The sequence below is a fragment of the Nematolebias whitei genome, chromosome 7 (assembly GCF_014905685.2).
Source record: "Nematolebias whitei isolate Nwh7 chromosome 7, NemWhi1, whole genome shotgun sequence".
NCBI classification, from domain to species: Eukaryota; Metazoa; Chordata; class Actinopteri; order Cyprinodontiformes; family Rivulidae; genus Nematolebias; species Nematolebias whitei.
In genome coordinates, this window is record NC_056504.1 from 19,727,035 (window position 1) to 19,751,523 (window position 24,489).

The window sequence follows — 24,489 nt, forward strand, 5'->3', positions numbered from 1 at the left end:
GGATGGATGGATGGATGGATGGATGGATGGATGGATGGATGGATGGATGGATGGATGGATGGATGGATGGATGGATGTCATTTGTTTTCCTATTGCACATAAAAGCAACAAAAGCTGACCGAAGTGCTTTATAGTTAAGTCAGATTAAAAAGAGTAAAAAAAATACATATTTTTGGAAACTTTGGGGTACACAGAAACAGTAGGTAATGATCAGGTAGTGAGTAATGATTGGTTACTCAGTAAGTACTTAGTATGATGCGTCACTACATCAGTGAACAAAATAATAGCCAGGCAATGATTTGGTACTCAGTAAGTGATAGTCAGACATAGTTAAGATGACACCAGTACAAGATTATGAGATTGCAAATCAGTGGTAAGAATCCAATAAAATCAGTAATCACTAGGAAACAGGTTTTTGACAATTACGAGCTGTGACCTCTCTGGTGCAGGGTTTATTCAAAACCCACGTGGAGAATTGCTCCTCTGGTACTGTGGTAACAAACCATTAGTCCCCTAATAAGACTTGGCTGTGTTTTCCCTAGTAAGTACTGGTTAACTACCCATTAGCTACTGATTCATTCCTGAGGCGTTCCCTAGTAGTTAATAAGCACATTTTGTGTACCTTATTGTAAAATGTTACCATGTATTGTAATATCAAGAATCATTGTTGAACTGGTGGCATACTCTGGAAAAGTATTAAACTATTTAAAAATGGCATCACTACAGTTTGATTTACTTAACTGGGTTTGTGTTTTAATTTGTTGAAATATTTTAAAAAAAATGTCTGACAGGAATCCAAAAGAAATTAAAAAAAGAAAACAACTCAATTCTTAATTCTTTAATCCTAGTTCCTGATTCTGTGCCTGGACAGATGATGCAAGCAACAGTGCAGGATTTGAACCCCTGGGTGGAGTATGAATTCAGGGTGGTGGCAATCAACAATGTTGGTGTTGGAGAACCCAGCACGCCATCCAAACAGATTCGAACCAAAGCAGCAGGTACACTTTCAGCTTGTTGTGTTCCATCACAGCAGATTACTCAGTCCTGTATGGAAACAATGTAACTGTTTGATTTAGTTTAGCATTTCATCAGTGTGCATTGTCACATTACTCATTGCATTCCATTTTTATTGTGTGTGTGGCCATGAAAGGCAGGGAATCATGTAATTTTTAGTCTTTCTCTGTGTGTTTGTCTCTTAGTCAAATATTTCATGAACAAGGGAACAGATTGTAATAACACTTTGAAGTACAAAGTAATTATTGGAAATACATCTACAACTCATTAACTTTTATCAACCTAATTAAAGATGGCCACCTTAGCTAAACAAATTTAATCCATCCATCTTTTATCTGCTTCTTCCTTTTCGGGTCATGGGGGTCACTGGTGCTCACTGGTGCTCACTGGTGCTCATATCCAACAGTCACTGTGCGAGAGGCGGGGGACATCCTGGAAAGGTCCAAGTACATGGGGTGGCTGTGGTTAAGTGGTTAGAACAGTCGTCCTCCAATACAAGAGTTGGGGGTTCAATTCCACCAGCAGCCACATGCCGAAGTGCCCCTGGGCAAGGCACTGTAAACTTCATTAACTCCTATGTGTGTCCTATTGGTGTATGAATGTGATAAAGCTCTGATTAGTCTTTGTGTAGGTCAAGTAGAGTGCTGCATGAATGGGTAAATGAGGGCACAGATTGTGTTGTAAAGAGCTTTGAGTATCTTGATAAGATATAAAGATGTTATATAAGTACAGTCCATTTACATCACAGGGACACAGAGACAAACGAGACAAACAACCATTCACTCTCTCACTCTCACCTAGAAACAATTTAGAGCTACCGATCAGCCTATCATGCATGTTTTCGATCTGTGGGAGAAAACCCACACATGCACAGAGAGAACATACAAACTCCACCCAGAAAGGCACACCGGCCCGGATTCGATCTGGTGACCTTCTTGCTGAGAGGCAGCAGCTCTACCAACTGATGTCACTCTAAACAAACAGCATATACAAATACGATTCTAAGTCAATTTTTCAGATATTCAAGGATTCAAGGTTCTTTATTGTCATTCACATCAAATGTGGTTCATGAGGTGGAACGAAACTATGTACAGGTCCTTCTCAAAAAATTAGCATATTGTGATAAAGATCATTATTTTCCATAATGTAATGATAAAAATGAAACTTTCATATATTTCAGATTCATTGCACACCAACTGAAATATTTCAGGTCTTTAATTGTTTTAATAATGATGATTATGGCATACAGCTCATGAAAACCTACCAAAATTCAGAACTAGTCTGAAGGGAAGGTCTACCTCAATCCAAGGAGTTGGATTGTGGAATGGTCTAAAGAGTGATGTTAAAAATGCCAAGTCAATGTGTACATTTAAGAAAAAAATCAAAACTGAATTGTTAAAAAAGTATATATGAAGTAGATTAGTGTGCGTTTTGTATTAGAATTAGAAAAATTAGAAAGCTATTCATTTTGTACTGTTACTTGAAGATTATTATGTCTGAAATAATTGTTTGAAAAAAGGGGCAGATATAATAAGATTTTTTCTTCTTTCTGCTGCCTTTCATTTTAAATCTTTTGTATCTTTTTTTGTATTGTTATGGAATTATTTTGTACTTTTTTAAAATGAATAAACTATATACCATACCATACCATACCAAAACCTGAAGTAAGCTGAACATGTTGTCTTTTGAGGTGTCCTCAAAAGACAGTGCTGAGTGCTGCGCTGCACGAGAGTTAAAAACTTATCAAACAATCAGACATTTAGGAGGAAGAGCAGGAAACAAAAAAAGAAAAATTAAGAACACCAAAAAGACAGAAAGTGGTAAACAAGGCGTAAGAAATTTTTTATTTTAAGTGAAAGAAAAAGTTTGACGAAGACTTCCGCCTTCCGCCCTTGGCGTTGTCTCGCTGGATTTGCTCCAGTAGACTGGCTGGTGAGGGCCGCTAGACTTCTCCGGCGGGCTGTGGGTGGACGACGCGGACCACAGTTGGACCATCTTGTCGGGGACGTGAGCTCCGGTGAGAGCTGCTGCGCTTCTCCGTCAGGCTGTGGGTGGAACGACGCTGGCTACCATTGGACCGGCTTTGTTGGGGTCGTGGCTCTGGTCTGTAGTTGTTGGATTTGTGTGCCTGCTGGAGCTTACCTTCCATGGCTGGTCCTGCGGACTGTTGGATCTGCTCACCGATCTGGTTATTGTAGCTGCTAGGTTGCAGCTACCAGCTAAAGGTTGGTGAACATCGTGATCAGCCTTCGACTGTCGTCTAGCAAACTGAAATCTTAACAACATTAGGACAGAAAATTGATGAAAAATGTCAAATAAACGTGGACAAAGGAAGCAAGAATCACTGGTTGGGAATTCGGAAGATATGGAGGAGATTAAGAAATCATTAAACTTTATGAGTGCTGAACTAACAAGGTTAGCATCTCAACAAGAACTCCTGGTTGGATTGATTAATGAAGTAAAACAATTAAAAATACAAATAACTAATAAAGACAATAAAATAGCTGAACTTGAAAAAAAAGTTGATGATCTGGAGCAAGACGCAAGACTAAATAATCTAGTGATAACTGGACTTGAAGTCAAGCGCCGGTCATATGCACAGGTTGCTGCGGGTGCTGACACAACAGGGGATGCACAGCAGGATGAGCTGCGGACTTTGGAGGAGCAAGTGGTGTCTTTCTTTCAAGATAAAGACATTGATGTGGACCATGAAGACATCTCTATCTGTCACATCTTGCCCAGTAAAGTCGATAAATCCAAACCATCAATAATTATGAAGTTCATAAGTAGAAAAGCTAGAAATAATGTAATAATGCAGGCAAAAAAATTGAAGGGAACAAAGGTATACATAAATGAACATCTAACAACGAAAAATGGAAACATTGCACGTGAGGCAAGGTTGTTAAAAAAACAAAATAAAATAACATCAACATGGACAAGAAATGGAAATGTTTGGATCAAAGTGCATGAAGGGTCTCAACCAAAAATAATAAAAGAACTGAAGGATTTGGAAAAACTTAGATGATTTTAAGATAAGATGAATTAAAATTCATTTAAATTTCATTTTGACAAAATTTACAGTCTGAAGAACAAGTACATTTAACCATGACAATATACAAAGACATAGAATCAAAAATATATAGCATTGAAGATGTGACTGATACAGATTTCTTTCCAGTTATGAAAGATTGTAAATATTACAGTGAAGATCAGTTTAACTATATCAATATAACAAATGGAGGTCTTTATATCATTCACTTTAACAGTAGAAGTATAAATGCAAATATATCCAAAATAATAGACTATTTAAAGCAATTAAACAGAACATTTGATATAATAGCACTGTCAGAGACATGGCTCAATGATGTAAATACAAGTATTAATTTTGATGGGTATGAATTATATCATACGAACAGAAAAAGTGGAAGGGGTGGTGGAGTCGCTCTATTTGTTAAGAATGAAGTAAAATGCAAATTGATTAGTGAAATGTCAATAATTGTTGATAATGTAATGGAAATGGTAACAATAGAAATAATAAGCAGGAATGATAAAAACATCATAGTAAGTTGTGCATACAGATCAACAAGCTCAAAGATAGAAATATTTACTGATAAAATCATGGAGCTATTTGAAAAGAACTTCAACAAAAAAAAACATTTTTGTGTGGAGACTTTAACATTGATCTAGGAAATTCTTTGGATGCAAATAACACCAGTACATTCATAAATACAATGTATAGTTTAAATCTTTATCCGTTAATATCCAAACCCACAAGAATTACAACTCACAGTGCCACAATAATTGATTACATTTCCACAAATATAGCAAATGGGGATGTGATAGGTGGTATCCTTATTACTGACCTAAGTGATCACTTACCAATCTTTACAATCTACAAAAATGATCAAAATACCATAAAAGCAGAAAATAAAAAGACCAAAATAATAAACACATCTAAAAAAAGCATTAGATAGATTAAAAGAGGACTTAAATAAACAAACTTGGGAAAACGTGTATGTTGATGATGTGAATACATCATATAACGAGGTTTATGAATATTTTAGAAACTCTATATGAAAAAAATTGTGTGAAAAATAAATTATACTAGAAAAAATACTGTTGACCAACCTCCTCCTACATGTCTCTGCGTGAATGCAGCTACGGAGTGCGCTCTCAGGACATTATTACCTGCAATGTTCCCTCAATGAGGACTGAACTAGGCAAAAGGGCCTTCTCCTATTCCGCTCCTGTTTCCTGGAACATCTTACAAAAAGATTTGAAGCTCTCAACCTTGACCTCTCTAAGTGTCTTTAAGAATCTGTTGGACACCTGGCAGGGTCCAATGCTGACATGTTCCTGTTTTTAGTGTTCTACATGTGTCTTGGAATCTAGCTGTTTTTTTTTTGTTTTGTTACCTTTTCCTTTTAGCCCTCCTATTTGTTAAAAAAAAAAAAAAAAAAAAAAAAAAACCTGTAGTATGCTTTTTTATAACTGTTTATTGTTGTTGCTGTTGTCCATTGTTGTCATCTTTCTTTGTTGAAATCAGGTCTCTCTTGTAAATGAGTCCTCGAGGCTCAATGGGATTTACCTGTATAAATAAAGGTTGATTGATTGGATGACGAAAGGACTGAAAAATGCTCGTAAAAAAAATAACTATTTGTACTCATGCTTTCTAAAATCAAGAACACAAGAATCTGAAAAAAAATATAAGCGGTATAAAAACAAATTAGTAGGAATTATAAGAAAACACAAAAAGGAATATTATAGTGGTTTATTAAATAAAAGTAATGGTGATATTAAAGCAACATGGCGAGTAATGAATAAAGTTTTGAAGAATCATAAATCAAAGATTGGTATCTCACAACATTTTGTAAAAGATAATGGTGAAATTTATGATGATAATGAAATTGTTAATGGATTTAATCAATATTTTGTGAATGTTGGATCAAATCTTGCAGACAAAATACCTAAAGTAAATAATATAGTAAACCATCCAATTATTAGTTGTGCAAACAGTATTTATCTTAAGGAAATCGACAAAGAAGAAATAATGAAAGTAGTTAAAAAATTTACTGATAAGAGATCAAAAGACTGGGTTGATATGGACATGAAGCTGGTGAAGGATATAATGAGTCATATTATTGAGCCTTTTACATATATATGTAATTTATCATTTACAACAGGAAAATTTCCAGATAATATGAAAATAGCCAAAGTAATACCTCTTTTTTAAGGAAGGTGATAAAAGTACATTTAACACTTATAGACCAATATCCCTTTTACCACAGTTTTCAAAATTTTTAGAAAAACTGTTTGTGATTAGATTAGACCAATTTATTGATAAACAAAATATTCTGAGTAATAGTCAGTATGGTTTCAAAGCAAAAAACTGTACGTCAATGGCTATCATGGAATTTATGGAACAAATAACTACTGCTATGGATCAAAAACAAAATTGTTTAAGTATTTTTGTTGATTTAAAAAAGGCTTTTGATAGGATTAATCATACTTTTCTCATTGACAAATTAAGTAAATACGGTGTTAGAGGACCAGCATTACAGTGGGTATCTAGTTTTTTAAGAAATAGAAAACAATTTGTGCAAATAAATGATGTAAGATCCAACCTCTGTAATATTACATGTGGAGTCCCTCAGGGTTCTGTACTTGGACCAAAACTATTTATTATGTATGTTAATGAATTGGTAAAAGTGTCAGATCTCCTTAAATGTATCCTTTTTGTTGATGATACCACTTTTTTTTTATTTTGGTAAAGATATGAAACAGATGTTTGAGTTGATGGCGGCAGAATTTGTTAAAATACAAGATTGGTTTAAACTAAATAAATTATCATTAAATATAAGTAAAACTGAGTACATGATATTCAGTATTAAAAAAAAGGAAATTATTGATGTTCCATTTACGATTGATGGTGTTGAGATTTGTCGTGTTAGTGAAATGAAGTTTTTGGGTGTTGTCATTGATGACAAATTGACGTGGAAACATCACATAAATTCTGTAAGGATAAAGATAGCCAAATCTATTGCAGTATTATACAAAGTCAGGAACTTGTTAAATGATAAAGCCCTGTATTTGTTATATAACACAATTATTGTCCCACATATAATTTATTGTATTGATGTTTGGGGAAAAGCATGTAAAACATTTATGGAACCTGTTTTCTTGCTACAGAAAAGAGCAGTAAGAATAATCACTAGAAAACATTACTGTCACCCATCTAGCACATTATTTCATCAACTGAAAATATTGAAGTTCCATGACTTGGTGGATTATAATATTTTACTAGTTATGTATAGAGTTCATATAAATGAACTACCTGTGAATATCCAAATATATTTCATTAAGCGACAAAGCTGTTATAATCTCAAGGGAAAGGAAATATTTGTTAAACCAATATACAGAACCAGTTTGAAGGGTCAGTCAACCTCAATCCAGGGAATTAGATTGTGGAATGGTTTGAAAACTGAAGTGAAAAATGCAAAAACAACGATTACTTTTAAGAAAATAATTAAAAACGGACTACTGCAAAAATATATATGAAATACGGTTATGTATGTTGCATTATAGTTCGAAAATTATAGTGAATTGTTCTTTTTTTTTATTTTTGTTTGTTTAGGTACTTACAGATGATTGTTGTTTGATTTGAATTATTGTATGAGGGGGCAGATAAAATAAGATTTTTTTCTTCCTTCTGCTACCCTTCATTTTATTTATATATTATATAAACTTAGTTTGCATTATTGTTTTTTGTGTGTGTTGTATTTTAAAATGAATAAATTTAATTAAAAAAATAAATAAAAATAAAAAAATGCCTGTCCCAAAAAATTAGCATATCATGAAAAGGTTCTCTAAACAAGCTATTAACCCAACCATCTGAATCAACGACGTAACTCTAAACACCTGCAAAAGATTCCTGAGGCTTTTAAAAACTCCCAGCCTTGTTCATTACTCAAAACCGCAATCATGGGTAAGACTGCCGACCTGACTGCTGTCCAGAAGGCCATCATTGACACCCTCAAGCAAGAGGGTAAGACACAGAAAGAAATTGCTGAACGAATAGGCTGTTCCCAGAGTACTGTATCAAGGCACCTTAGTGGGAAGTCTGTGGGAAGGGAAAAGTGTGGCAGAAAACGCTGTACAACGAGAAGAGGTGACCGGACCCAGAGGAGGATTGTGGAGAAGGGCCGATTCCAGACCTTGGGGGACCTGCGGAAGCAGTGGACTGAGTCTGGAGTAGAAACATCCAAAGCCACCGTGCACAGGCGTGTGCAGGAAATGGGCTACAGGTGCCACTTTCCCCAGGTCAAGCCACTTTTGAACCAGAAACAGCGGCAGAAGCGCCTGACCTGGGCTACAGAGAAGCAGCACTGGACTGTTGCTCAGTGTTCCATAGTACTTTTTTCAGATGAAAGCAAATTTTGCATGTCATTCGGAAATCAAGGTGCCAGAGTCTGAAGGAAGACTGGGGAGAAGGAAATGCCAAAATGCCAGAAGTCCAGTGTGAAGCACCCACAGTCAGTGATGGTCTGGGGTGCCATGTCAGCTGCTGGTGTTGGTCCACTGTGTTTTATCAAGGGCAGGGTCAATGCAGCTAGCTATCAGGAGATTTTGGAGCACTTCATGCTTCCATCTGCTGAAAAGTTTTATGGAGATGAAGATTTCATTTTTCAGCACGACCTGGCACCTGCTCACAGTGCCAAAACCACTGGTAAATGGTTTACTGACCATGGTATTACTGTGCTCAATTGGCCTGCCAACTCTCCTGACCTGAACCCCAGAGAGAACCTGTGGGATATTGTGAAGAGAAAGTTGAGAGACGCAAGACCCAACACTCTGTATGAGCTTATGGCCGCTATTGAAGCATCCTGGGCCTCCATAACACCTCAGCAGTGCCACAGGCTGATTGCCTCATGCCACGCCGCATTGAAGCAGTCATTCATGCAAAAGGATTCCCAACCAAGTATTGAGTGCATAACTGAACATGATTATTTGAAGGTTGGCGTTTTTTGTATTAAAAACACTTGCTTTCATTGGTGGGATGAAATATGCTAATTTTTTGGGACATGCGTTTTTGGGTTTTCATGAGCTGTATGCCATAATCATCAGTATTAAAACAATTAAATACCTGAAATATTTCAGTTGGTGTGCAATGAATCTGAAATATATGAAAGTTTCATTTTCATCATTACATTATGGAAAATAATGACCTTTATCACAATATGCTATTTTTTTGAGAAGGACCTGTACACAGGGTCCCAGTTACATCCGACAAAAATACAAATTGTAAAGAAAACTGTAGTAAGATCCACAATATGAACTAAGAAATACGCTAAACTAAGAATACACTAAGTACCAATAATAAAAAAACCACACGCCAAACAACAGCCTCACGAACATGAGTCCACGTGAGCAGATGAGGATGAATGAACACAGCAACATGAAATAAACCAGCATCATGGATAATAAACAGCACATATCAACAATCAAGTGGCATTACAGTGATTTTTTTTCACAGTGATTTTTTTCACAGTAATTTTCACAGTGATAATCTGACTAGGGATTCATGAGTCAAACAGCTTCAGGGTAGAAGCTGTTCCTCAGCCAATTGGTTCCTAGTGGTTAGGTATTGGGTGTAGTGAACTAGGCCTCCGACAACAATCTGTCTCTGAAGACCTTCAGGGGACAGGAACTGCTATTTCATTGATTTGAATCCAGAAACACAAATTATCTCATCAAGAGACTATTTAATTGTATCCTGAATTAATCAATTGATAGAACACTCTTCTTTTTTACATTATCAATACTATTTTAGAATATCTTGATAATCAAAGTGTGTTTAGTTCATAGCATTTCTAAATGTTGAAGTGAATCACTCATTTACAAAGTAATTGTGCATTTTGATCTTCTGTCTGAATGAGGAGTAGTGATGTCGGTCAAAAGTCAGACAGATAGAGACGCGTTATTAGAACGAAGTGTCTTGTTTTTAAACCTAGCAGACGGTAAATAAGAAGCAACTGGCACCTGCTTCCTCTCACCTCTTATAAACATTTCTCCGTCTGTACTAACCGTTTCTAAACATTCCTGCTGTCTTTTAACTCCTAATAACCCTCATATATCACTGAAACACCGCCCCTGCTGGTTGTTTCAACCAATCAGGAAGTACCAAGTGACAGGAAGTGAGTACTCTTTAAAAAGTCAACACTTCCTGGAACTATCCTGTCTTCCTGAGTCTTCTGGCGGTCTTCCTGCAGTTTTCCTGAGTCTTTCTTGGGACTATGGAGTCTTCTACTTCTGAGTGGAATCTCTGACTGAGTCTTACTGAGAGTTCCTAAGGAACTTTCAGATTTAATCAATAGCTGATGGATTTGACCGTGAGAAGAGGGTCCGTCCATCCCAGCGAAGTCACAGCGCCTCGCTGTGAACTCACCCGGGCGTAACGCCCTACAACTTCAAAAGGAAGCTTGTCCTGTTGAACGGAGTAAACCACACGACTTCTGACGATGACCAGCCACCCTGACCGGAGACGCTGTAAAGGTAGCGTGCATAGGGACATCTAGACCGGAGCTGATCCATCATCTGCAAAGGTAAAGAGACGTCACGAGTTGTCACGCACTAAGTGGACCGGGGGTTTGAGCTGGCTTTGAAAGAATCGTGCTAATTCTGGTCAACAAACACATCTTCCTTCATCCATCTTCCTTTTAAACTTCTCCAGTCCTTCCCTTAAACTTTTCTATTTGTCAGTAATGTTCTATTGTCTTGTTAGTAAAGCGTGCCAAGTTTTTATTAATCAGAAACACATCAGCAAATCAATGTGTACATGTTTTGATGTTAAGTTTTGATTCTGTTAAATAAATGACCGCATTTATTCTGATGGGTCAAACATAAAATGGCGTCTCATGTCACTGATTAAACAGTCCTCACAGTTATCTCAGTCACATGACACATAATTTAACTCGAAAAAGAAAGAATCCGTTGTAATTAAATAATTAATATTCTTTGTGCTTGAACTAGCTTAAAGAATAATTAATTAGTAGTGAAGCTACAGCAAAGCTGCCCCTGCATTCAGTACATGGGTGTGTACATTAGCTGGGAGTAATTCCCAACACATATGTTGACCTTACCAATCGTACAGGAGCTTTGCTTGAAACATTAGTGTTAACTACTGGAGTCAACCCTGTTTATTCATTCATACATTTATCATCTCCCTGTGATGGACTTGTGACCTGTTCAGGGTGTCCCCTGCCTCTCACACAGTGACTCCTGGATGTGAGCACCAGTCACCCATGCGTCCCAAAAAGTAAGAAGTGGGTAAAGATGGATACAAATTTGTATAAATAAAGGTTGAATAATAAAAAATAAAAAAAGATAATGGATGGATGGACATGTATTATCTTTACTCACTTCTTCCTCTCCAGGTGGCAGGTGTTACTGGTGTCCATGTCCTGCAGTCACTGTGTAAGAGTCGGGGGACACCCTGGACTGGTTGCAAGTCTACCACAGGGCCACATAAAGACAAACAAGACAAACAGCCATTCACTCTCTCACTTACTCCTAGGGACAATTTATAGAAAGCCCCCACATGCATGGAGAAAACCTGCAAACTCCATTCGGAAAGGTCCCAGGCCAGGATTCTGTCCCGCAACCTTCTTATTAAGAAAAAAACAGCTCTAAAAACTGCACCACTGTGTCAAACCCTGTTTGTCTGTTAAATATATTGTGAATTTTTTTTATTTTTTTTTGGTGCTAAATTTTAATGAAGTTTTTAGAAAATAGTTATGTAAAGAACATTCACAACAGAGAAACTGTTGGGAGTAGATCCAATACAAGATGGCTGCCATAGTCACTTGGCCTAGGTAAAGAGAAAAAAGTATCTATCTTAGTCATTTTTTTGCAGATATTGAGTTAAAATTTGTGTGGATGAAGATGATAGTCAACCGCAACACTCAGAGTGCTAACAAATTATGTGAGGTATTTGTTTAAAACTTGCCTGTAAAGCAGCAGAGCTATGCATTCCTTAAAAAAATGCTAACTTTAGTTCTGTTACTTTTTATTATTGTGCTTTAAGTATACTGTAAAAATGAAAGTGACTGGTTGCTAAAACATTTTAGGTGGTCCTGACATGTTGTGTGGGCTAGGGAGCAGTTAGTTTTGGATAATCTTTACAGTAAGAGAAGATGTGGCATGCCAAGAGACAGGGATATGATGTTTCCTTGAGGTACTTAACTAGAGTTCCATCCTGCTGGTTGAATCACAGGGGAGCAAGTTTCCTGTTGTGTTTTACACATGGGGCTGGCATATGGTACTCAACTCATTATGTCACAGTGAACTGAGGATAATAATGCTGTCAACACAAGCCTAAAGCCTCGTCTGTGTGCTTAGCTCCTGTAGTGTAGAAGAAAAGCGCCAGGCAGTAGCTCTAAGCACCTTATTAGAAGATGGGTGCTTTACCAGGATCACCAGCTCCTGATGATTATATTTATCACTTGTTGTGAAAAGGTGGGTGATACATGTAAGGACTGGTGACAATTTTTATGCCGATGTCTACGTGTGTGTGCACACACTCCTCTACTAAGTGTGGAGGAGCAGTTGCAATGCTCAAAGTCTCACAGATAACCAATTTATTTATCCTTTTTTTTAAGGGCAGCTCCCCTATTGAGAAAACTGATTTCAGCCACATGTATCAGAGATCTTATTATTTTGGTCTCTACCCAGACTTTGTACCCATGCATGAGGATAGGAACATAGATCCACAGTAAACAGACTTTCACCTTGCAGCTCAGCTTCCACTTCACTGCAAACGGTCCATATAGCCTTCCTGTAGGTGGTGAACCCACAGAAAGGTGAATCTATATTTTAATTTGGGCTGAGCCCAATCAAGCCTCGTGTGTAGATGCCCGTCACCAAGAACTCAGCAACAAGCCCCTCCCCCAGGTCTGGCTACAGGGTGGGGCTCTGGTAACCCACGTCCAGTTGAAGAACATTGAGATCTTTGTTGACTTCCATCAACATGACTCTTGTGAATCACTCTTCATCTAGCATGTCACCCTTGACCACTCTGCTTAGAGAGACCCTACAGATGCAATTGTCCCCTCACTGCACAGTTCCTATGATCATTCAGGCACAGGAACTCCTCCACCACTATAATGTGGGGATTTGTTCAGGAGAAACATTGGCACTTTTTTGCTAAAATTTGATGAGTTAGTAGCTGAGAGTCAGTGTCAGCGCATACTCAGGATGAAATTCTGCATAACTGTATTTAAAGGGGGTGGCATGGTGGTTCAGTTGGTAGTGCTGTTGCCTCTCAGCGAGAAGGTCACAGGATCAAATCCTGGATGGGGAACTTTCTGGGTGGAGTTTACATATTCCCACCGTCCATGCGTGGGTTTTCTCCGGGTACTCCAGTTTCCTCCAACAGACCAAAAACATGCATGTTAGTCTGATTTGTAACTCTAAATTGTCCCTAGATGCGAATGAGAGAGTGAATGTTTGTTTGTCTCTATGTGTCCCTGTGATGGACTGGAGACCTGTCCAGGGTGTCCCCTGCTTCTCACACAGTGATAGCTGGATATGGGTACCAGTGACCCCTGTGACCTGAAAAGGACAAGGATGGACTTAAAGATTTTCCAAAATGGCTAAAACTGTCCTTTCTTAAAATAATACTATCTTAGTATCCTGATGCATGCTCAATAATCCAGGTAGAAAAATCTAAAAAAAGTTAAATCTGGTCCTCTGGACATTCAAAAAAAAAAAAAACCAAAAAACAAAGCAAATCAACAATTTGTTGGTTTTTTTTGTTTTTTTTTAATGTCCAGAGGACCAGATTTAACTTTTTTAGAATACTATCTTAGTTTAAAACTTTTGCATTAAATGTTGAAGTCATCCTGCATTCCTTCAATGAATGCTAGATCTTAAGTTATTGTTTGTGTTTAGTTCCCAAGGTTTCACCAGTTAATGTTAGTGGCGGTGGGGGAGCTCGAGGAGAGCTCATCATTACGTGGGAGGTGAGTTGTTATTTCTTTTTGGACATTCTTTGTGACTAGTAGCCTTTGTTTGAATAAAAGTGAACTTGGGCAGAGTCACTGTTCCTGCAGAGGCCTTGCTTTGATAGAACTGTTTTTAATTAAAAGCAGAGCCTTTCTGATTTGCAGCTTGCTGACTCACTGTGTGGCATAAATTCTAACAAAGATACAGACTTACTGCACGTTAGAGCACGTAAATCTGGATTTTGGTGATGATGCCTAGATTCAATGGTAGTCTAAATTGTGTTGATATAAGTTTTCATTCATTTGATGAACATAAAACTCCAGTTTTATTCCTCTGCAGTTTTCTAATTCAGTTTCTGCTCACAGACATGATGATCACAGGCGTAAATTTTCCTTCCTTATCTCAGCCAGTTCCAGAGGAACAGCAGAGCGGAGAGGACTTCGGCTACATTGTGGCTTTCCGCCAACTTGGCAGCAGCACCTGGATCCAGACAGTGCTCGCTTCCCCAGACACATCAAGATATATCTACAGAAATGACAGCATCACACCCCTGTCCCAGTATGAAGTGACTGTGGGTGTTTACAACAGCATGGGAGAGGGGCTGTTCAGCCATGTTGTTACAGTGCTTTCTGCAGATGAAGGTGAGGGTGTTCATGTGCTGCAAACAGCAAAATAATAAGATTGTGCTGACATAAGAAGATGTGTGGTGTACCTATTAACTGTAGCAATGCATAATTCACCTCTCCTCTGTAGAGCCATCTGAGGCACCATCAGTTGTAAGGGCACATGCTGTGTCTGCATCTGAGATTGAGGTGTGCTGGGAACCAATTTCTTCTACATCCAGCAGCGAGATCATAGCATACGAGGTATTATACCAAAGAGCAGTGATTCAGCCATGAATGTTCACAAGAAAAACATCAATCCTTGAATGACTGACCACATAAGTTTGAACTTATTACACCAACTAAACTACTGATAGCTTAAAAATATTGAAGAATGTTGTATTATTTAAAAAAAAAACTAAACTAAACAATTCTATATACAATAAGAAATATGATCACAAATAAAAAGAAAGGCAGCAGAAAGAAGGAAAAAAAAAATCTTGTATCTAGAATAGAATATAAATAGAATTGAAACAGCCTTTATTGTTCCACGGATGGGAAATTCAAGTGTAACAGCAGCAACAGATAAACAGATTCACACAAGTTCCTAAATGTTAAAAACATACCTGCCCCTTTTTACCCAAAAAAATATTCAAACAATTATAATCTTGAAATAACAAAAATAAAATAAACAACTCCTTCTCAAGTAACAATTCATATAAATACACATTAAGGTATTTCATATTTTTTTAACAAATCAAATTTGATCATTCTCTTAAACATACTCATTGATCTGGCATTTTTAACGTCACTCTCCAGACTCCAGATTATTGAGCATGCATCAGGACACTCTCCAGATTATTTCCTAATTTAATTCCTTGGATTGAAGTACACCGTCCCTTCGAACTAGTTCTAAATTTCGGTTTCACAAATATCTCTATCCCCTTAAATTATAACAATTCTCTCTTTTAACAAAATCTAATTGGATATTTAAAGGTAATATGTTATTATGAGCCCTATACATAACTGATAAAATATTATACTCTACCAAATCATGGAACTTCAATAACTTCAGTTGATAAAATAATACCATACTATACCATTTTATTTAAAGAGCACTTAAAACAGCGACAAGGCCAACCAAAGTGCTGTACAGACAGAACAACAGGCAACACACAAAGTAATATACAAAATGAAGTAAATCAGAATATAGACGTAAAAACGATGCAGATAATAAATATGACGACTAACCAGTGTGGAGCATACAGATTCAAAACACAGATCCTCTGGTGTTGAAACCTACTGAATAGTAGTGGGTTTTTAAACGGGATTTGAAAACCGAGAGGGAGGGAGCCTGTCTGACAAGCATAGGTAACTCATTCCAAAGTCTTGGGCCTGCGACAGAGAAGGCCCTGTCACCTCTGCGCTTAAGACGAGTTCCTGGAACTGTGAGGAGCAACTGGTCCGATGACCTCAGGGAACGTGGAGGGACATACGGTTGTAGCAAATCAGAGGGGGGGGGGGGGACGGGGACGGGACTGTTCAGCGATTTGTAGACATACAGGAGTATTTTGAACTGGATTCGAAAGTGAACCGGTAGCCAGTGCAGTGAGGCCAAAAGGGCCAAAAGAGGGAACAACATGACTTCAGACTTATTTTCATTGAAACTTAAGAAATGTAAAGCCATCCAGTCCCTGATGTCAGCCAGGCAGTCGAGCAGAGGTTGAAAAGAGCATGTACCATTGTGTCTTAGGGGGAAGTAAATTGTACAGTCATCGGCGTAGAAGTGAAAGGGTATGTTGTGTTTCCGGAATATAGCACCAAGTGGCAGCAGGTATAAAGAGAATAGGAGGGGACCCAGGAGGGGACCCAGGATGGACCCCTGCGGAAACCCCCATTTAAGCTCTGTCACTGCAGAACTAAAATCCTTGATGGAGACACAATAGGCTCTGTCAGCGAGGTAGGATCTGAACCAATTGAGGGCTGACCCTGTGATGCCCACCCACTGCTCCAACCTAGCAATGAGGATCTCATAGTCGATGGTGTCAATGGCGACTGTGAGGTCCAATAGGACAAGCAGCACAGAATCAACAGTATCTGTAGATAAGAAGGTGTCATTAAATACCTTCAACAGGGCAGTTGCAGTGCTGTGGAGAGGTTTAAAGCCAGATTGGAATAGCTCGAAGATGGCGTGATCCTCCAGGAAGCACTTCAACTGGGACTCAACTATTTTCTCCTGTAGTTTTGAAACGTTGGTTACATATTGTAACCCCAGATTCTATGAGTATAGGCTTAGCCCTTTAAGAGCTGTCGCTGGTGGGTTTATCCCGTCATGCAAAGCATCGCACTGAAAAAAATTTGTCCACGCCCACCTGTTGTGTGGGCCCCACCCGGTCCGTATAAATTAAGTTTAAGAGCGGGTAATCGGCTCCCAAATAGCTTTTTCTTCAGCCATTTAGGAGCCAGTGAGGCCTGACGCTTAAAGGGCTACGCCTATACTCATAGAATCTGGGGTTACAGTATGTAACCAACGTTCTATTTCGTATAGGCTTCGCCCTTTAAGAGCTGTCGCTGGTGGGTTAAAGGTGAAGCAAGATGTAGTCTCCGCCTCACTGGGTCCATTCGAACACCATATGAAGCGCCCGCTTGCCCCAAAAAAACATCTAGTCACTCAGCTCTTTATGTGCGTAAATACGCGTTGCGTGCCATGTAGGTGAGGGCTGCCACTGCCGCGGGGGCACGCGTTTGTCACCACTGCTGTCAGAGGAGGCAGCACACAGCTTGGGCTGAGAGCGAAGTTTCTCACTGGACTCAGTCTGCTGAAAACATTCACTTTTGGCTGCTGTGTCACTCACGCGCGTATTTTGTGTGTTTTCTCGAGCTACGGTGATTTTAAAAATCTGTTTGTAGGACACCGGCTCGCTTTGTGCGGAGGATGTGTGAGGAGAAGCCACTGTGAGAGCATACAAACTGACAGTCAGGCTGAAATCAGACACTTTAATTTCTGAAAAATGATTACATTTTTTTCAAAACTCAAACCATCATTGTGCACACACACCTCCTCAGCAAGGAGTCATTTTTGAATCTTCTCCCCCGTGAGTCCTGCGGCTGGTTGTTCCAGGGCGGTGCCTGTTGGCGGTCTCTGGGGAAACGCTGCACCACTGGTTGTTGGGATGAGGAGGGCTGTACTCTGACGGGAGGGGCTGGCGGCGGAGTGAGAAGATGTTGCTGCACCTGTGGCGCGTCTCTGATGTCTCTAGCCATGGCACTCTCTCCAGTGGGCGGGGGGGGGGGGGGGGGGGGGGGGTGAGAGGAGGGGTGTGGCTTGATCAGATTGCGCACAGTCTCCAACACCTCCTCCGACTTCTTTGATTTCTCGAGCATGGCCTTGAAATTGGCTCCGAACAGCACGTCCGTCGTGATGGGACCCTCCAGCAAGTCCTTCTGCAGCTTCTCCGGCAGGGAGGGGGAGTGACAAAACCAGGTGGACTTCTGGAACATCGTCATTCAGGCTGCGATGCGAGACAGGCAGACAGCAGACGAGGCGCACAGGTTGAGGGTGATGTCAGACGCCTTGCAGAGGGGGCTCTTTGTTTCCTCAGGCAGGTCTGTTCCCTCCAGCCTCTTGAGATGCTGTACGCCAACAGCACAATGTTATTGTTTGCTGCAGCCGCCTGGAATGCACACTGGTGAGCTCGGTTGGAGAGCGACGTCAACGTCTGGTCATGCTTCCCCTGAGGTGTAGGACGCTGGTCCAACCTGGACATCTTTGCTCCGAGAGTCTCCACCAGGCTTGGCTCCAGGGGGGCACCGAGGGAAATTTCGCTCACTAAACCCCTCCACTCTTGTAGTGAACTAGGCCTGAGACTTTATGGGACAGAAGCTGTCATTTCATTGATTTGAATCCAGAAATACAGGTTGACCCATCCTGAGACTTTCTTTCTTTAAGAGTTCAAGTGAAAGAACACTCTCTTTTCTATTATCATTACTGTTTTACAAATGTTTGATAATCAAAGTGTTTTTAGTTCAAACCATTTTAGATGTTGCAGTGAACTAATTATTTTTAATTAACTGTGAAACAGTAATAATGATTTTTAATCCTCATGCAAAGTTAGAATTCCTGTTAAGGTCTGTTACAGAGTGATTATGCATTTTCTGATTTTCTGTCTTTGAATGAGCAGTGTAAGTTGGTCCAAGGTTGGAGTCAAACGCAAACAAGTTGTTGGAACGAGCTGTCATGTTTTTAAATCCTCTCAGACGTAAATAGAGAAGCTGGCATCTGTTTTCCGCCAACTCGTCTAAATATTCCTCTCGTCTGTCTGAAAAACATTTTCAATCTGTTCCATAACATTCTTGCTGTTTTTCTAACTCCTAGTGACCTCTTACGTCACAAAAACACACCCCTGTCTGGTTGAAACGACCAATCAGGAAACTCCCAAGTGAACCGGAAATAGAGCTCTTTAAAGGTTGGTACTTCCTAGTTCAACCCAGTCGAGTTTGGAGTCGAGTTTGGAGTCGAGTCCAGTTGGAGTACAGAAGTCCAGCCATGATTCAAAGCTCTTCCGAGTATTGGGGATTATGATATCTTCCACCTCTGAGTGGAACTCTGACGGACTCCACTCATGTGAAGTCCACTCGTGAGGTGAATTTGTGTCGAACAAGTACCGTCACTACTTCGGACGATTCACAGCTGTTCCTACGGAGACGCTGAAAGGGTGCGTTAAATGGAATTTCGTACTAGGGAGACATCTCCAGGTAAAAGAGATTTCTATCACCTAAGTGTACCGGGGAAGAAGCTGGGAAAAACCCGGAGAGTGCCGTTCTGATGCCGACACAAACATTCTCTCTCATCCATCTTTTTCTCCCTCTAAACTTCATCTTTCCATCTTTAAAATTCTTCTATCAAGTAGAAATCATTCCAGATATTTTTAGAAATGTCTGAAGCAAAGTTGGAAGTGAGAAAACAATCGCCGTATTGTTTACTCCGTGTAAAACTTACTAAATTAGCCATGTTGTTATTTTCCATATTTTGCCAATTAATGTAAATTTGTGATATGTTAAACTTTGATTCTGTTAATAAATGACCCACTGTCGTTGGTGAGTCAAAGATAATTAACGTCTCACGTTACATTTCTAAATTCAATGCACATTATATACCGTCCAGAAAAATGAAAGAATCCGTTTAATTTATGAATATATATCATGCATATGTTCATACTACACTCTGGTGATGGGCGCGAATGTGGAAACCGGCACTCTCAGTCTACCAGGTCCGGCTGCAGCCTCGTTCCAGTAGGTCGTCACTGCTGGGAAACAAGGCCGGATGGGATCAGGATGGCGAGTCGGGGTGGGGCCAAACCTTCCCGCTAGATCATCCGATCTGGGCGGGGGGAGGAGAGGGACGGAAAAAAGTCCCTTCATGTCAGCTGCCTCCTGGATTATGCCGGGCAGCTCCAAAAGGAGGGCACCGACGGCTGGGAGCGGTATGGTTGCTGATGCGAAAAGGCCCAGGGGGGTGAGCATCCGCTGAGCCCCCCTCGTTCCGACACTACACTCTCCAGGAGGGAGGGAGCAGCGGGGGCTGCTGCTGATGTTGCCTGTCCCAGAGGAACCATCCGATTTGCTCCGAGAGTTAGCGTAAAAAAAAGGGTAGATGGCGTCGTCCAGCGGGTAGCGGCCTGCCACGGAAAGAATATTCCTCGGCGCTTACCTTGAAAATAAGGCTGCTCGTCTGCTTCTCCTCAGGGAGGAAGAACTCACCGGGACGGCAGGAGGTTTGCGTGGTGGGGACCCAGGCAGCCTTAGCAAAGGTTGTGCCAGTCAAGCTGGACAACTTTCCTTCTTTGTTCTTCTGACAGTGCTATTAGCTTGCTGAATAAAAAATGGGAGCCAATTACCCACTCTTAACGTAATTTATACGGACCAGGTGGGGCCCATACAACAGGTGGGCGTGGACTAAATTTTTTCAGTGCGATGCTTTGCATGGCCGGATAAACCCACCAGCGACAGCTCTTAAAGGGTGAAGCCTATACAAAATAGAACAAATGGGAGTCTGGAGACAGGCCAGAAGTTGGATACGACTGAGGGGTCAAGGTTTGTTTTTTTCAGGAGAGGCTGGACAGCAGCATGTTTAAAGGTTTTTGGCACCACACTAGTGGATAAACTACTGTTTACAATAGCAAGAATGGGCTGACCTAGAGTAGGAAAACCTCATTTAATAGTCGAGGGGGGACCACATCAAAGGGGGAACCAGAAGGTTTCAAGCTGCACATGACCTGCTCTAGAGAAGATAGAGTGATGGGTTCAAAATGGTCAAATGGAGCTACAGATTGAAGTGGGATGGATGGGTCATGAGTTGGAGGGGAAATGAGAGCCCGGGTGGTCGCAATTTTTTTCCAAAAAGCAATGTAAGAAGTTCTCGTACAGCTCAGTCGAGGCTTCCAAAGGTGATGGTTCAGTGAGGTGGAGAACAGAGTTTAGGGTAGAAAAGAGGACACGTGGGTTGTGAGAGTTTGAGGTAATGATATCATAAAAGTATTTGGATTTAGCAGCTTTTACTGCTTTCTGATAACGGCGCCAACTCTCTTTAAGTATTTGAAAAGAGACCTGCAGCCTGTCTTTCCTCCATTTGAGCTCCACCCTCCTGCACTGCTGCCTAACGGCCTTGGTGACGTCACTCAGCCAAGGTTCTGCTCTGAGTTTTGATTTTTTGGTTTTAGCAGGCACAACATGATCCAGAGTCTTTAAGCAGATAGAGATGAACTGGGATGTCAGCTCCTCAGTGGTGGTGAGAAACACCAGGGGATGAATGATCATTTCAGAATTATAAACATTTGTGAAATGTGTGGCAATGAAGTGGTTAACGGCCCGGCTACTAAGTGCAGGAATGCATGGCTTAGGAGTTAGATGGGGGAGGGTGAACTCAAACTGGACTGGCATGTGGTCTGAAAAAACATTATCACCAATTTCAAGATTACTAATAGTCACATCACGAAATAAAACAACGTCCAGTGTATGTTTGTGCTCTTGGGTGGGACCGTTTGCATGCTGAGTTAGATTAAATGAGTCCAATAAATCTAAAAAGTCCTTAACCAAGGGCTTCCCCTGACAGCACACATGCAAATTAAAGTCCCCAATAATGAAAACATGATCATATTTTGGTGTGATTTCAGCCAAGAAGAAAACTAATTTATGAAATCCTTAGATCAAGGTGGGCGGTAGACGAGTGCGCATAAAGTCGAAGGTGAATGGCAGAGTTCAAAGACGTTCAGCTCAAAGCTGGCGCGTGAAACTGGGATGGGCAGTTGTTTACAGTCAAAAGTTGGTTTGAATATTGTTAATAATACACCGCCGTGCCGGCCTGATGGCCGCGGTGCGTTAAAATATAAACAGTTCGCTGGCAATAATTCCGTCAAGGCACTGGACTCACCTGGAGACATCCAAGTCTCTGTGATGCAGAGAAAGTCCAAATCGTGCTCTTGAAAGTAGTCCCTGAGGATAAAAGTTTTGTTGGTAACAGATCTTGCGTTGACCAAACACATCCGGATACTGTCCAAAGGGGACCCAGCAGCGGTGGAGTTTGCGCGCGCCAGTGGCCGCAGATTTTCAATAACAGCCCCTCTGGGTCAGCCCGTGTGCCGCACCGGCCAACAACTCCTGTTGCTTACTTGGTCCGGGCACGCGGGAAGCTGGCGATGGAAATCATGACCATCAGCTGGAGAGGAAGATGTAGCGCGCAGGGCTTTAAGCTTTACCAGCCGCCCAGCATGTTTTCTCCGCCGTCTGGAGCGATATCTCCGGGCAGGCAGGTGAGGAGCCCAGCCGAGGTAAACAGGCACGTTTGCCAGCAGCGGGAGAAGGGGGGGGGGGGTGTCAGCGGTACGCTCATATTGTTCCAAATAAATGACATTGGCGGCAGAAAATCGAAGATCCAGAAGCTGTTGTCGGTCATACACCAGCAGCGAGTTTATGTCCCAGATGAAAAACCAAGAAAACACAAATAATCCGAACACCATCAGCAGAGATGGATTGCAAGCCATGTACACGGACACCATCTTACCGGAAGTCAAGTAATGTACTTGATGGGTGACTGAAATGCTTTCTTGTAATAATTCTTACATCTCTTTTCTGTAAAACAAAAATAGGATTTGTAATTGTTTTGCATGCTTTCCCCCAAACATCAATACAATAGATTAAGTGTGGAACAATTACTGCGTTATACAGCATATACAGAGCTTTATCGTTTAATAACTCCCTTACTTTCTACAGTACTGCAATAGATTTAGCTATTTTTATTCTTACATAATGTATGTGATGTTTCCATGTTAGCTTGTCATCAATGATAACACCCAAAACCTTCACCTCGCTAACTCTACAAATCTCAACACCCTCAACTCTAAATGGAACATTGACAGTTCTCTTTCTATTACTGAATATCAATACTTAGTTTTATCTAAGTTTAATGATAATATATTAAGTTTAAACCAAGTTTGTATTTTTACAAATTTTGTCTGCATCAACTCCAACACTCGTTCTATATCTTTACCCAAACAAAAAAATATGCAGTATCATCTGCAAATAAAATACATTTAAAGAGTCCTGACACATTTACCAAGTCATTCACATATAAGATAAATAATTTTGTTCCAAGTACAGAACCTTGAGGAACTCCAAATGTGATATTACAGAGGTTAGATCATACATCATTTATTTGTACAAACTGTTTGCTGTCTTTCAAATAGCTAGATGCCCACTGTAGTGCTAGTCCTCTAATGTCATATTTATTAACATTTTCAAGGAGAATAATGTGGTCAATAGTATCAAATGCTTTCTTTAAATCAACAAAAATACTAACACAATATTGTTTTAGATCAACAGCAGTTGTTATTCGTTCTATCAGTTCCATGAGAGCCATTGATGTAGAGCTGTTTTGCTCTAAACCCATACTGATTGCTACTTAGAATATTTTGTTTAGCAATAAATTGATCTAATAGTCACAAATATTTTTTCTAAAATTTTTGAAAACTGTGGTAACAAGGATATTGGTCTATAATTATTGAACAGATGCTTCTCACCATTCTTAAAAAGAGGTAGTACCTTATCTTATAGGATTAAAGATTTTAAATGGGCTGACTGACCTAATAAAATGGGTAGTTTGGCAGCTGTTCCAGCATATAGGCACTCCAAGCCCAGTGCTGTCTGAAAGCTGTTATTACAAATAAATAAATAAATAAAAATGTGACTTTCATACATGACTTGTTCAACAGCAAACTCTTGAGATTTGGCAGTGGAAAACCTAAAAAAGTATCACACTTTCCTTAAATGTGATTGTATTTTATATTTTTATGGTAGCATTAGTCCAGGAGACCTGACCTGTGCAGAGAAGTTTAGAGCCTGCTGCAGTGCTTAGAATATACGGCTTGAAATGCAACTTTTTGAACTAAGCTGTGCAATTTACCTCTGCTTTAAATTGTAGAAATTCTGTGAGAAACGTGCCTGGCTGGCTGGGCAAAGATTAAAAATTTTAATTGCAATTAATCTCATTCTAAAAAAGTTAAATCTGAGCCTATGGACATTCAAAAACAAAACAAAGCAAAACAACAAAAAATGTAGATACGTTTCGTCTTTCATCCAAAAGACTTCCTCAGTCTGAGGTGCTGTATTCAGCTCAGTCTTATAAATAGCACCTTCTCGGAGTGGATCAACCAGTTTGCTGCTGACAACCAAAACCAGCTGCTCACATGATCAAGAAGGACCATCAGCCTAACAATGGATCGTTAGCACACTGATGGCTGTTTACTATTCACAGAGGGCTAAGTGATACTAGCAATAACAGCATTGTAAGAGGGGGACAGTTGAACACAGAGGCCTC

At 40.0% G+C, this 24,489-nt stretch overlaps 1 protein-coding gene across 1 annotated transcript in view; it reads left to right on the plus strand.

Annotated features, from left to right (window-relative positions):
* LOC119412169 (contactin-4) overlaps positions 1-24,489 on the plus strand; it is a 178,078-nt gene that overhangs the window by 140,850 nt on the left and 12,739 nt on the right. The window contains exons 12-15 of the mRNA XM_037679146.1: positions 849-998; positions 13,963-14,033; positions 14,423-14,657; positions 14,770-14,882. Of these exons, the coding sequence (XP_037535074.1) occupies positions 849-998; positions 13,963-14,033; positions 14,423-14,657; positions 14,770-14,882 (569 nt within the window). The remainder of the gene's footprint in view (positions 1-848; positions 999-13,962; positions 14,034-14,422; positions 14,658-14,769; positions 14,883-24,489) is intronic.